General features: G+C 36.9%; 1 protein-coding gene across 2 annotated transcripts in view; it reads left to right on the top strand.

The window, feature by feature from the left end:
* The window catches only part of RECK (reversion inducing cysteine rich protein with kazal motifs), a 46,076-nt gene that overhangs the window by 24,669 nt on the left and 7,177 nt on the right, over positions 1-14,230 (top strand). For both annotated transcript variants that reach the window (XM_014254571.2, XM_014254572.2), the window contains 10 exons: positions 1,360-1,393; positions 2,262-2,459; positions 2,820-3,087; positions 4,532-4,711; positions 5,601-5,813; positions 6,574-6,710; positions 7,182-7,322; positions 9,242-9,430; positions 12,853-12,975; positions 13,441-13,612. In XM_014254571.2, the coding sequence (XP_014110046.1) occupies positions 1,360-1,393; positions 2,262-2,459; positions 2,820-3,087; positions 4,532-4,711; positions 5,601-5,813; positions 6,574-6,710; positions 7,182-7,322; positions 9,242-9,430; positions 12,853-12,975; positions 13,441-13,612 (1,655 nt within the window). The remainder of the gene's footprint in view (positions 1-1,359; positions 1,394-2,261; positions 2,460-2,819; positions 3,088-4,531; positions 4,712-5,600; positions 5,814-6,573; positions 6,711-7,181; positions 7,323-9,241; positions 9,431-12,852; positions 12,976-13,440; positions 13,613-14,230) is intronic.

The raw sequence follows: 14,230 nt of genomic DNA, 5'->3' as shown, positions 1-14,230 counted from the left end.
CTATATTTATGAATTTGATCATGTTCTATAATCTGGTGTTCTGACAATTGTAGAAGTTAGATATGGAGGAGGTTCAAATTCTCCTTACAATCATATAGTTTTAGTCTTTGATAACTGGCAACTACATTTTGGAATTTCAACCTCATGACTTCATCTTTTCATAGAGTTCCAGACAGTTTGTTTGCAGTATTTCATTTTTTTTATTTGAAAATGTGCTTATTCAGTGTGGGGAAGACTGTGGGTTTTTTGGCAAGAGTTCAGTAGCTGTGAGGGAGGGGATCCTGCCCCTCTGCTCTGGTGGGACCCACCTGGAGTGTTACATCTAGGTGTGGAGTCTTTAGCACAGGAAAGATGTGGACTTGTTGGGATGAGTCCAGAGGAGAGCCACAAAGAGAGGTGGTCTCCTATGAAAACAGGCTGAGAGAGCTGGGGTTGTTCAGTCTGGAGAAGAAAAGGATCCCAGGAGACCTTATAGCACTTTTTGGTTCCCAAAGGGTGCCTAAGAGAAAGCTGGGAATAAACTTTTTGGCAGGGCTTGTTACGATAGGGTAAAGCTGAATGACTGTAAACTAAAAAAGAATAGTTTCAAACTAGATACAAAGAAGAAATGTTTTTATGATGAGGGTGGAGTATAACTGGAACAGGTTGCCCAGAGAAGTTGTGGATGTCCCATTCCTGGCAGTGTTCAAGGCCAGGTTGGATGGGGCCCTGAGCAACCTGGTCTAGTGTAAGATGTCCCTGCCCATGGCAGGGAGTTTGTGACTAGATGAGCTTTAAGGTCCCTTCCAGCTCAAACCAATCTATGGCTGGTCTGCAGATTAGAGACCTCTGAAACAAAGCCAGCAGGATGTGTGTTTCCCTTCTTCTGGCATTTAAGATTACATCCTCCAGCTGTGCTTTTCAGCTTCAGTTCAAGGGAGCTGGTTGCATGCTTTAGTTTTTAAGGTACATTGTAATGGAGTTATTTTGTTTAGATTTACTATTTGCGTGCATCCATCTGTGCAGAATTCTTTTTTTTTTACATAGAATCTTTAAAATTATCGTTAAAAAAAATCCCAACATTTTGAGACACTCTGTTATAGCAGTTTACTCTGTTTCTAAGTTAGTCCAGGAAAGTCTTCCAATTTACTTGTTTGCTTGAATATTTATCTCTTTTATTATGAGTGCACACAGAACTTTGGTGACCCTTGATCTCTTAATTTCCTTGTTTCACTGTTTGTGTAGTGTTTTTGTTTTAATGTAATCTAATTGAAGCAAGTAATACCAAAGGTTTATTAGCTCATTATAACAAATGACTGGATACTTAAATATTTATTTGAAGTTTTCTGGCTTGTAACACTGCTTTTGTTTTGATTTCAGAATGCTCTCTTTAGTTGTATTAACAGAAATGAAAGTAAGTATATAATGAATAGTTTATTTTGTTTTTCCTTTGTATCATTCATTTTTCCTCTAAACTGTAAGAGATTCTGTGGGTGAACATACACACAAACATGTGGATTTCAGACCCATCATGTGGCAAAAGCCACATGAGTGAATTTTCTTACTCAAGTAATAAAGGGTTTTGGCTGTTTGTATAATTAATATCAGTTTTTAATTTGTGTAACTGTATTTGTGTTTTCTGTCATTTTTTTCTTCTGCTTGTTCATTTCATGTGTGCTGAGTAGCAAAATTAAATGTGTAGTTGAAATTTTGAAGAAGCATGCAAGTGTTTTGTTGCCTGATATCTGTTTATAAAAAAATGAAATCAGTGTCTTAGAATTAGTTCTAGTAAAGTTGTTCTCAAGAACTATTACACATATTTAACAACATAGTTAATATTATAATATATATGTTATGTCATAACAATGAATTACCAACACCATCTGTCTGGATTTTTTCAATGATACTGCTCTCATATTTGTTTGTTCATTAGTAGTATTTCTCTGATAATGCAATTATTGGACACGTCTGGTAACCTAAAATAAGAACAAAACAGCTGAAAATGAGATTCAGCTGGCTAGCTGTTCTTCAGTTCAAGGCAGCTTTAGTACTGACTTTTTTCTCCTGCCAGACAAACAAATGTAGTTTGGCTAGTTGCAGATATTTCCAGTCATTCTGTAGACAGAGATATTTCAATAGAGCATAGAATTTCTCTTTTTTTTGTTTTGTTTTGTTTTTCATTTCCTTGAGCATCCTTGTGTGTTTTACAGACATGCTCATCTCTTAATTCCTCTGTGTAAGAACCCATAGATTCTCTGTTGTTTGTTTGTTTGCTTCCCCAGTGGGGTCAGTCTGTTGCAGTTACGCAGGTCACCATACGAACTGCCGGGAATATTGCCAAGCAATTTTTCGGACAGATTCCTCTCCTGGTCCGTCACAAATTAAAGCAGTTGAAAATTACTGTGCATCTATCAGCCCTCAGCTTATACACTGCGTGAATAACTACACACAGTCTTACCCAATGAGAAACCCTACAGACAGTAAGTACAAATAAATCCTTCTTTACTGAAAGTTGTAGAAGATACTGAAAATGTACTTCATGTACGTTTTATATAAAACGTGTTATTTTAGAAGTCTGTCATATAAATTGTATTACTATCATTATATGAATTTATATGATGATAACTTTTGGGTTTAGGTGCATTATTAATTTTTATTTACTTTTCATTTTAACATATTGGCTTTGTAGCTTTTTTCCAGACTTGATTCTGTATCTGTTTAGGAGAAGCAGTGTTATTTGAGATTCTTTGGAGAACCTTTCGGCACTTTTATTTCTCAGGGCTGTTTTGCTGTACATCTTTAATGTTGTTTTGTGCTTGACTTTTAACTCTTGTTAACAGGTTTGTATTGCTGTGATAGAGCAGAAGACTATGCATGTCAGACTGCTTGTAAAAGAATTCTAATGTCAATGAAAACAGAGCTTGAAATTGTTGATGGACTTATAGAAGGCTGTAAAACCATGCCTCTCCCTCAGGACCCACTTTGGCAATGTTTTCTTGAGAGCTCAAGATCTGTTCACCCAGGAGTCACTGTGCACCCTCCACCTTCAACAGGCCTCGATGGAGCTAAGCTCCATTGCTGTTCCAAAGCAAATTCTTCCACATGTAGGTCAGTATCTCTCTAACCTCATTTCCAATTGTGAAAGTGCTTAGGAGTTTGTCTTGTTTCCAACCTTTGCTTGAATCTTGCTGTACATTGAATAGGAATTCTGGAATTCTTAGGAAAAATACAGGTTCAGGTAACCAGATAGTAATCTGTTGGGTAATCTATTCCTATATAGATGGGAAAATACAAAGTATTCCAGTACTTTGTGTCTCAAAACATACTGTTTTAGAGAGGAATCAACCTTTTCTCACATTTAGCACTGGTTTATTAGAGCAGACACAGTGAGTTAATGAAACTTGGACCATACTTGTGGCCATAACAGCCAATATTGCAGCCTCTGGTTAAGAGGTCTTAGTGAGATGCTGAAGAGAGACAAAAGGACGATCCATTCCACAAACTCTCAAGCGCCTGGTTGCTTCTTGTTAAAACTTTGGCAGTATTCCTTTCTAGATGCTCTTCTGGTTTTTGTCAGTGAAAAATAACTTAGGCTATTTAGTAATTAAACAAGGGAATTAACTATTCTGATGTTTAGAAAAACAAAGTAAATTTCAGCAAATTGTTGCATGCTTGCAAATTTTTGAGGCATTTTTAGTCTAGGGTGGTTTTCTGTCCACTTTAAAAATAGATGATGATTCCATTTTAAATGCATTAATGTGTGGCAAACATTTTTGAGCTGTTACTTCATTTTTTATCGAAGTTTCCAGTAACAACATCTCATGAATGCAGCAGGACCTTCAATGAGTTTAGTAGTAAGAGCCCTGGAGTTATATTATTTCTTAGAATGTTGTAGCATAGGATAGTTAATAAAGTATCTTTTAGTTCCTTATTTTGACAGTGGGTTCTAAAATGTATCTTTCTATCAAGTTTTCAGTAGGCAGGAGATCTAATAGTACAGTGAAGCTCCATACCTTGTGATGGGGGCAGTTGTAGTTTGTAGGACATTGCTGCAAACAAAGTGAGCTGGGTATTTTGGACACCAAGACACATCTCAAAACAAGGGCAGCAAACAGTATCCCTGTTTCAAACATCAGGGCAAAAGAAGGAATGTATTTTGGTTGACAGTCATTTCTGTAGGAGGAGAAAGTGTGATTTGAAGCTGAAGGATGGTATTAGAAGTTGTTCATTTTGATGTCAGATTCATTACCAGTAAAATTAGCTGGGATAGTTTGCATCTCAAAGTTGTAAGTTCAGGTTTCCAGGTGTTATGCTTTTATTGGATTTTGCAGTTTTATATCCTGAAGTCTTTCAGTCTTACTAACTTAAAGATGTGCTGACACACTTGAGTAAAACGGATTACTTGCTTTGAGCACTACATTTGGGTACCCTTGCAGACTTTGTGGGCTCTAATTAATCCTCTCTGGTGAGCAGCAAAGAAGTGATGGGCTATATCTGAATGGCTGTTCTTTTAATTTTATTTTCTTCATCTCTATTTCTTCTTTGTTTTCAGAGAGCTCTGCACTAAACTTTATAGCACGAGCTGGGGCAATTCACAGAGCTGGCAAGAATTTGATCGCTTTTGTGAGTATAATGCAGTTGAAGTTTCCATGTTGACCTGTTTAGCAGATGTACGAGAACCTTGTCAGCTGGGCTGTAGAAATCTTACTTACTGCACTAATTTTAATAACAGGTAGGAGAGAGACACTGAATATTTTATAAAGGAATTCCTATGCTTTGATTTCAAAAATAAAATGAAATGTTTTTAAGATATTTTGAGATTGTATGTAGCTTTCTTTCTGCAAATATGGTTTTAATTAATTTGGAAATAAGTAATTTTTCTTTAGATTGAACTTTTAGAATTGTCTTCAACAGCAGATGTAACTAAATTTACAAGAATAAAAGTTAACCCATGAACTTGTAAAATGTCACAGTGCGTTACCTCTGCATATTCCTCTGTCTTACTGCATAGACAAGTCAGTCATGGTTACTGGAATGTTGTATGTTATAAATAAGGTTAAAGTGTATGTTTAATTTACATGTTGCTTGTTTTCAAAATTCCTTTCTTGCAGAGATCTTTCTGTGGGTTTGTATTATTTAAAAGTGGTATCTGAAAGTAATTGCAAAGTTACAGAGTTTAAAAAAACCCTGAATTTTCATAGCTATTCACTGGCTGGGTTTCCAGAATCCCAAGCCTGGCTAAATATAAATGGTAAATCAACTTGCATCAGTGATTCACCAAGAAACATTTACATAAATATTTGGGCTATCTAAGATATTTGCTCTTAAGTCAACTTAAGGTGAGAAATAATAAAGTGATCTTTGATCTAAGAGATAGAGGTGAGAAGGGAGTTTCAGCCTTGAGTCTTAAAGACCTTGTCTTCCTCAAAGACAGATTTCAAATTGATTCTGATCTTGCTTTCAGTTGATTGCTGATCTTGAACTGTGAGAGGGATTAATTGCTTGTATAGCACAAAAAGCAAGCCATATGAAGGACGTAGAGCTGTTATGTTGAAAAGGGAAAATGTGTGGTACTTTCTTTTTCTTTCATACATGCTATATCTTACCTTCTCCTTTTTAAGACCAACAGAACTTTTTAGAAGCTGCAATACTCAGTCAGACCAGGGAGCCATGAATGACATGAAGCTATGGGAAAAAGGGAGTATTAAGATGCCATTCATTAATATTCCTGTGCTTGACATTAAAAAATGCCAACCAGAAATGTGGAAGGCAATTGCCTGCTCCCTGCAGATTAAACCTTGTCACAGCAAATCTAGAGGAAGTATTATCTGCAAGTAAGTACTGTGGGGAAAACAAAAAAACATTTGAGAGGTTTTACTAAGGATTTTAAGGAAAAACTAAAAAGCTGTAGGACTGTGTTTGCTATGTTAGGAAAACATGGCAAGGCAAACATGGAAGGAATATGAAATTGAATTATTGCCATTGCTTTAATCTCCATCACTGTAAATTAAGATGTTTGCCTGTTAATGTGATAGATGTGTATGCTTGCATTATAAAGTGAAAGAAAAAATACATTTATTGAAGGGGTTTTTTTGGCTCTCCATGGTGTCTTTCCTCTTTTTTGGTTTTGGGATCTACTGATGACTTTCAGCTGACAAAGGTCTGAAAAAAAAAAGGTTTTTTTTTTTTAAATAAGTTTTGAAAGTAGGTAATTGAGTAGAAAAAAGAGCAGTTAATAGTGCAGGTAGTGAGGTAGAGTTCAACTCATATTAGACATTAATAAATGAAGAAAATGCTTGGTCTTGGAAGATACATGCATATGATGCCATAGAAAATGAAGATCACCAAGCCCAAAATCAAAAAGGAGTACAAGCAGTAGTTTCTTTGTGTCACAATTTGTTCCTCCTACATAAAATGTAGCATATTTTATGTATAAATATGTAACATATTTAGTGTATAAACACTCTGCTGTGAGGCATATTGGGAAAGTTGTGGATTCAGGGAAGGGAATAACATGGAAAGAAGTCTTTTTCATATAAGCCCATTTTTCTTCAAGCAGTCTTCATGAAGTCCTGTCTCTTTATTTATCTGTAGATCAGATTGTGTGGAAATACTGAAGAAGTGTGGCGATCATAATAAATTCCCTGAAGGCCACTCAGCTGAGAGTATTTGTGAGCTCTTATCTCCAACAGACGACTTGGAGAACTGTATACCCTTGGATACTTACCTGAGTAAGTGCTGACATTCCTATGCAGCAAAATTAGAAACCAGGATACTTTGAATGCTTGTCATTACTTTTAATAATCTTCATTATTTATTTTAAAGAAAATAGTTTTGAATTTGAGATATTTTATTTAGTATATTGGAGAAATTTGGAATTTTCAAGTTGCCATAGTCCATTGCTTCTGTTCCTTCTTGTATTGGGCATATGTGACAGGAAAATTATTGGGCAGACAAGATAAAGGAAATATATTTTGCATGTGAAGGATCATCTGGGTCATTATTTCCAGGACTGAGGATTAAACTATTACAATAAGTTAACTACCTGGTCATATCAAGCTTCTAGATCTATAATTAAAGTAAAAAACATTTCACAGGATTGTCAAAAATATGATTTTACTGGACAGAAGAAATGTCATGCTTTGCTGAAAAGAAATAAACCTCATTTAAATCAGTGTAGATGATGTATATTCTGTTTTCAGGCCCAAGTTCTTTAGGCACCATTGTAGAAGATGTCACGCATCCATGTAATCCAAACCCATGTGCAGCTAATCAGCTTTGTGAAGTAAATAGAAAAGGATGTCAATCTGGAGAGCTGTGTCTTCCATATTTGTGTGTGCCAGGTAAGGTTTTTTAGGCTTCTTTTTACTGAATTTTGGTGACAAACATGTCATTGAAATGTTGTTGAAGGTTTTAAAGTGAATTGCTGTGCCATGGTTTGACCTGGCTGGCTCCTGAGTACCACACAGCCGCTCACTCCCTTTCCCCTCTGGCCTGGGGAGGAACATCTTAGTCACTGAATTAAAGTTAATAATAATGAATGTGTTGGTGATGATGATGAAAAGGGAAATAACGAAAAAAGAGGAATACAACCCAGAGGAACCAAGAGATGCACAGTGCCACGGCTCCCCTCCCACTGACCCAACACCCAGCCCTTCCCACCAAAGACATCTGGACACGCAGACAACAGCATTTCTGCTTCTGCTCCCTTCAGTGACACTTTTGGTGTGGTTGCACCTCACCAGAAAGACACTTATGGTCCTTTGGGAACTGCTATTTTAGAACACTGATGTTATCTAACCTCTGCACCACGAGTAAATGTGAGCTGACTGGGGAGAGAGCCTCACACAAAGTTTCAGGTACCTAACTTGGAAATGGCAGGGTTGGGTGCTAAGAAGCAACCTACACAAGGAGGTGTGAGACTCTGCAATGTCCGACTTGTACAACCCCTTCATTGTTCTGTCCTAGGCACTGGTAGTGCTTGCCACGGTTTTCCCCTTTCCTTTAAAAGCAGAAGGTGTCATTCAGTGACACGCAGGGTCAGCTGTGGTTCTTGAAGCAGAGCAGAAGGTGTGCATTTGGCGACCACTTGAACATGGGTGTGACTGGGCAAGTGAGAGCAACACTGATTTTTACAGTGAATTGCATGGAGCAGCCTCCTTTCTAGAGAAGGTGATAAGAGAACATTGCCATAGTTGTCTCAACATCAGCTCCCTGAGCCTCTTTTCTTCCAGCAGTTCTGTGGCTGATCAGCAGTTTCCCCAGTGGTTCCTAATAAAAAAGAGGAAAGCTGGATTTTGCTTCACTCATACATCTGCTCTACTTGTGCTCTTTTAAAAGTGAAGATAGACTTCAGCTCATTCTTTGTGTGAGCCTAGGGACATTATTTTGGTTATGCTTCTAAGACCCTTACAAATATTTTTGTTTTCCTGGAAAGCTGAGCCTTTATTATTGTAGAGGTTGTATTGTCTTCACTTGCTGCAAAAGTCATTCAAAGTCATCTGAAAACAAGCTCACACAGAGCTTTTGAAGAGACGATTTGCTTCCTCTGAAGGTTGGAAAGTGACTTCTGTGTTTTTATTCAGTCTTTTTATTGGCTGAAAGTTTCAGGGGATTTGTTGCAGTTCACCCCTTGAAGACTTATTTATCTGCTATAAATAAATCTGTTATATATCTGTTATATAAATCTGCTATTTATTTTATTCTTTTTCTTGCAGTTTTTAAAACTATTTTTTTCTTTTCTGTTCCATTCCTCCTTTTTTAAATCCACTTTTCCTGCTTTTTCTCCCTTTCTCAACTCTTCATGTCTACCTGTAAGAATCCTTCAGTGTTCACTTGAGAGATACAAGTAGAAAAGAAGGGCACAATAAAATATGTGAGAGAGAAGAAATGACTGGGCTTTGCTTGTGAGACCCTTTAATTCAAATTCTGTATTGGAAAGAGTGAAGCATGTGTAGTATTTGTCATATAACACATTTCATACTACTGCAGAGCTGGAAAAATAAAATACTTGAGAATTATTGCAATTTCCAGTCTATTTCTTAAAAGTAACATCTTCACAGGTACTTCAGAACTTTGTCTCTCTCAAGCAACTATCTTCTTTTTTATGCTACTTGTTGCCTCTGTGAAATGGGTGAATTTAAAGGCAAGAGTAAGGCTGTTCAAAGAGCACTTTATGTTTTTTGCAAGTCAGTGTAGTAATTAATTGCAGTAGTGCCCACGTGTTTACTACTTAAGAGCTGAAATTTTTCCTTGCATGCAGGCTGCAAACTGGGAGAAGCTTCTGATTTTATTGTCCGACAAGGTACACTTATCCAAGTTCCATCCTCAGCTGGTGATGTTGGGTGTTACAAGATTTGTACCTGTGGTCACAGTGGTTTGCTGGAGAATTGTATGGAGATGCGTTGTGTTGACCTCCAGAAATCGTGCATTGTTGGAGGACAAAGGAAAAGTAAGTAATGGAGCGGTGATGCCTCCAGCACCTGCTCCTCACCTGATGAATTTTGAGCTACATGAGAAGACACAGAGGATCTGAATTCAGAGTTTATCAGAAAATACAAAAGCTGATGATTGCATCCTTGTATTTAATACTGGGTTAAGTCTACATATGCTGGAGGGTTTCACTGTTGGAATCAGGACTGAACTGTGCCAGTCTCAATCAGTCAGTCCTGTGTGAAGGGTGTTCTCAGTACACCATTTTTTTTTAGCATGGGGTGGTTTCTTTACTAGCTCCAAATGGTTGGTGGGGGGTTGGTTTGCATTTGTTGGAGTTTTTTTCCTTCCTTCCAGTGGCTTGTGGCATCTGGACCCATGAACTCACAAGGTTTGTGTTTCCACTCCAGTGACTGGCACAAAGACCTCTTTCCCTACTTATTGGTTCATCCAGCTTAAGGTTTGTTAGTACTCATGCACATATTCAGAGTAGGAGTCACACATCTTAAAAGTGTAAAAATAGGATTGGATAAAAATACAGGATAGGTTGTGGTGATAGGTGTATGGTTCAGTGAGGAAGGCAGACTGCTTTCCCAAACATCCTCCTGCTTGTGCTTGATTCATCTAAATTCCTCCTTTTCCTTTTCCTTGGCTCTTCTACTAAACATCCCCTAATAAGTTTTGCACAGTCTCAACATAAAGTAAGAATTATAGGTTAAGATATTTATCAATGGGGCTGACAGATGCCTATAAATGAACATGTAAGCAAATACATGATGATGATGATGATGAAGGTGTATTGAACGCTGTTTTTTTAAAGTCTTTCTCACCATGGCAGCTCCCTGTTTAGAGTTTAAATTGGCATGGGTAACAAGGATGACTTGGGTTCTGCCTAACCTGACAGTTAAAGGAATTTAAGGAGATGTGACAGGTGATGCTTCTTAGAAAATTATATTGATTTATTTTCAGATTTAATCTTTGCATGAGAACTTTAAATGTGTATTTTGTCACACAGACTGGCATTATAATCTTGGAAAAGTAAAACAAAAAAAAAAAGCTTCTACTAAGGTAGAGGAAAACTTATGAAAGGTCTTGAATAGAAAATGGAGTCTGTACTGAGCTGTGAGTTGTCTGAAGTTGGTGTCTTTGAATCAGCAAGCAAGAGATGTTTTTGCTAGTGAACAGTTATATATCTCAGCACTGGACATTGTTCAGTGTCTATAAATCAGCTCTTTTAAACTACTATCAGACTGTTGTCCAAGAAGAGCTAAAGCAAGTTTAAGGTATCTCACGAGTCCAAAATAATTGAGGTGTTTTTTTTACCGTATGGTAAAGAGTTACTTTCACACTAAGTAAAACGTAAGAAGCAAGGCACTTGTTATAGTTCCATTTGTCATAAACATAATTTTCAGATTGGGAACCAGACCCTAAGCCATGAAAGAGCAGGAAACTGGGATATTTCTTTCTCACAAAAGATACCAAGTTGAGCTAAGTAATCAATTGTACAATTATTTTCATCACTCAGGAAAGTCTGCCTGCAGTATTCCATGGAATAGAATGGGGGATTTTGGAATCTGTTTTTTTGTTGTTGTTTGTACAAAGAATATAAAAGGCAGCTGAACATGCTTAAAACTTTTTTTTTCTTTTTTCTTTTTTTTTTTTTTTTTTCCCAGAACTGCTACTATTCGTTCATGGAAGTAAAGCACTGAAAACATCTTGACATTAACAATATATTTGATGGGCAGTTGTACAAAGTATCTGGTCAATATGGGTACTTTTAAGATACAGTTAACGGATTTTTTTTTTTGAAGCTTTTAAGTGGTGACTGTAACTTTTCATGGACCATTCTATCCAAGGAAATTTGCAGTTTTTCAGATTATTGGTGAAAATAATCACAAAAATATCTGATGCTGTATTTGTATTTTATGGTTGCAGTGTACAGCCCTCATTTGTTCTGGTAATCATAAGAATATGTGTAGCTGTAAATATTCAGTAAGTGCTGTCCATTTAAAACAACCAAAGCACCACAACCCCAAAACCAGACAGCTTCCTCTTTTGCCATAGTGACTCATGAAGTATTTGTGGTGATCAAGACTCTAGGTATTATGTAATAAAAGATAAAAATTACTAGGTTCCAAATTTGTTAGATGATGTGTTAGATGTTAGAAAGCAACAAATTAAAAGTATATGGTCACCATGTAAATATTTTGTAGTAACTATATTTAATTGGTTTATATGACAGTTGTAAAAAGCCAGGGTTTAGACATAAACTCTGAACTGTGTCTTTTAAAACCATTCTCTATAAAGAAAACAACGCTGAGTGTTTTGAATGATGCTGGGTTGATTGTGTTGTGAGTTGACTCCAGCCAGTGAAATGATTACTGATGAGGACTGTGCTGTGTGCACACTTTGACAATGAAAGACAATAGCCCTGCACAGTTTTCAGGTGGATCCTAATCTGAAGAATCACCTGAGATCCTGTGTTTGGCATTACCTTCTAAGCTTTTCTTCTTCCCTGCTGGCCAATTCCTTGGTCCTTCGAGTAGTACTGTGGTGTGACAGAGGCTTTCTCTCCCCCTCCCTCTTGTTCTCCCCTCATTTGTCTCTGAGCACCTCTTCTGAATTGCTCTAGATCTGAGGGGTTTCCTTGTGCCTGGGTAATATTTTCTTTAAAATTCTAATTCTCATTCTTGACCCTATGAAAAGAGATTAGAGGGAATTACCTTATTTTGAAAGGCATGATTACTATTACATTTTCCTCAAGAGCTGTGTATTTTTTGGTAGTCTTTGATAACCAGTTTGGTTATGGATAGATCAGTCTGTCATCAACGTGAATTGATTTGATATAAAACATACATCACAGTGAAGTCATATGGACAGTTTAGAAAACCAAACTGGAGTTGATAAATTGAAGAAAAATCCCCTAAGTCTGCAGTTTGATTCTTATATTCAGGCGTGAAAATGTTACTGACTTATAAAATACATTCCAATCCAATGAAGGTTGGAATGAAGCATTGGCACCTTTACCTCTTGATAGACACATACAAGTTGTGCTTTGTGTGTGAGACACAAGTTTAGGAGTCTTATGTAAATTTAATTTAGAAGAATGTGTCTTTACAAAAGCTTTACCTTTAAGAAAACATGAAACTTGCTAGCCAGAATTTATTGTTCTTTAAAAAAAAACAAACAGAAAACCTAATTTATACAGGCTTTGAAAGGACAAAGTGCTTGCTTCTGTGGTTAACTGATTAATCAAAACCACATGTGAACAGACTTCAAGTGAATAAAGCAAAACTTGAAATCTGTTGAAAAAAAAAAACCAAGGATGGAAATTTCAGGTGGAAAATATACTGAAAAGGGAAATTACAAAAACAATTAAAGAGAATGTAGTCTTCTGGTGTATTTGCATTAATTGTATGTATTTACTTAATTTCTTTTAAGGCCATGGAACATCCTTTCATATAGATTGCAACGTCTGTTCCTGTTTTGCTGGAAACTTGATCTGTTCTACACGTCAGTGTCTAACTGAGCACAGCTCAGAGGATGAGCGTCGGAAGTTTACAGGTACCTTTCCAAACCATGAAAACTCTATTTTTAGAGCAGGGATAATCAACTAAATTCTTTCTACAGCATTAATGGAAAACGCTCGATAATTTGTTGTTACAATGCTTTTTTAACTATTTCTTTTTCTCATGTCCAACCTGCACTGCAGGAAAAGCACATATTTTAAAAAAGAAAATCAATACGGAAAAATAAAACCTCAAGCAATATGTAAAAACAAGTAGATGCACTAGGGATGAGAGATGAGGGATTTAGGGGGAAAATGGAGAAAGCTGAGTAGAATGAGCAAAGAGGCAGGACACAAACTTCCCTTCCTGCTCCTTGTAAATGCCTGTGGGCTCCAGCATTGCTAAATGACAGGTGAGAGGAAAGGGCTGGAGGCAGAGACACCTCAGTGACGCCTTGTGTATCTTGTGTCATGGAAAGTGAGTGTGCACCCAGTCCCTGTTCTGTGTGTTGCTCTTGCAGGTTTGCCCTGTAACTGTGTGGACCAGTTTGTCCCAGTCTGTGGCCAGAACGGGCGCACGTACCCCAGCGCATGCATAGCTCGCTGCGTCGGGCTCCAGGACAACCAGTTCGAATTTGGATCGTGTATTTCCAAGGATCCTTGCAACCCAAACCCCTGTAATAAAAATCAAAGGTAAAAGCAGAATATGTTTCTCAGCTTTTCTTTGGCTTCGTCCACTCATAAAGCAGATTTACGTGTTTGAATGCGTTGTAACATTCTGCTTTGGGGCTATTCCAGTAAAAATAACTGTTTGAAGTAGCTGCTTTTATTTATCTTAGTAATATTGGACTGTAATAACTGCCAGTTGTTGGTTCCATTTTTGTAGTGCTATGTCAATTAAATTCATTATGCAGATCTCATTTTAGCAATAAAAGACACTTCATGTACACTTTCAAAAGTCAGAGAATCAGATTTTGTCAAAATGGCAATAACTGTCATTTTACTACTTTGTTCCACACTTTCTTTTACTAGTTTACAAAGAAGACCGACCAACATCTGAATTCAAGATTTGCTTATTCAGTCAGTAATCTGTGCTTTTGGTCTCTAAAACAGGAAAATAACAATCACCCTTTTTTTTTTTACTTAGACTAAAATCTTGTGAAAACTATGTCTGTGCAATCTCTGGTTTTTCAATATCAAGAAAAGCAAAATCTGCATAGACAAATACATTAAAACAAAAATATGCTTTGTACTAGTGTCAGGCAAAAAAAAAAATCTGACCTTTCTTACAGAGATCAAAGTCTGTGGCTC

The sequence above is a fragment of the Pseudopodoces humilis genome, chromosome 1 (assembly GCF_049639895.1).
Source record: "Pseudopodoces humilis isolate 2021_Gansu_Grassland_sample_001 chromosome 1, ASM4963989v1, whole genome shotgun sequence".
In the NCBI taxonomy this organism is placed as follows: Eukaryota; Metazoa; Chordata; class Aves; order Passeriformes; family Paridae; genus Pseudopodoces; species Pseudopodoces humilis.
Note: the sequence above shows the minus strand (reverse complement) of the source record. Positions and strands in the feature narration are given on the sequence as shown.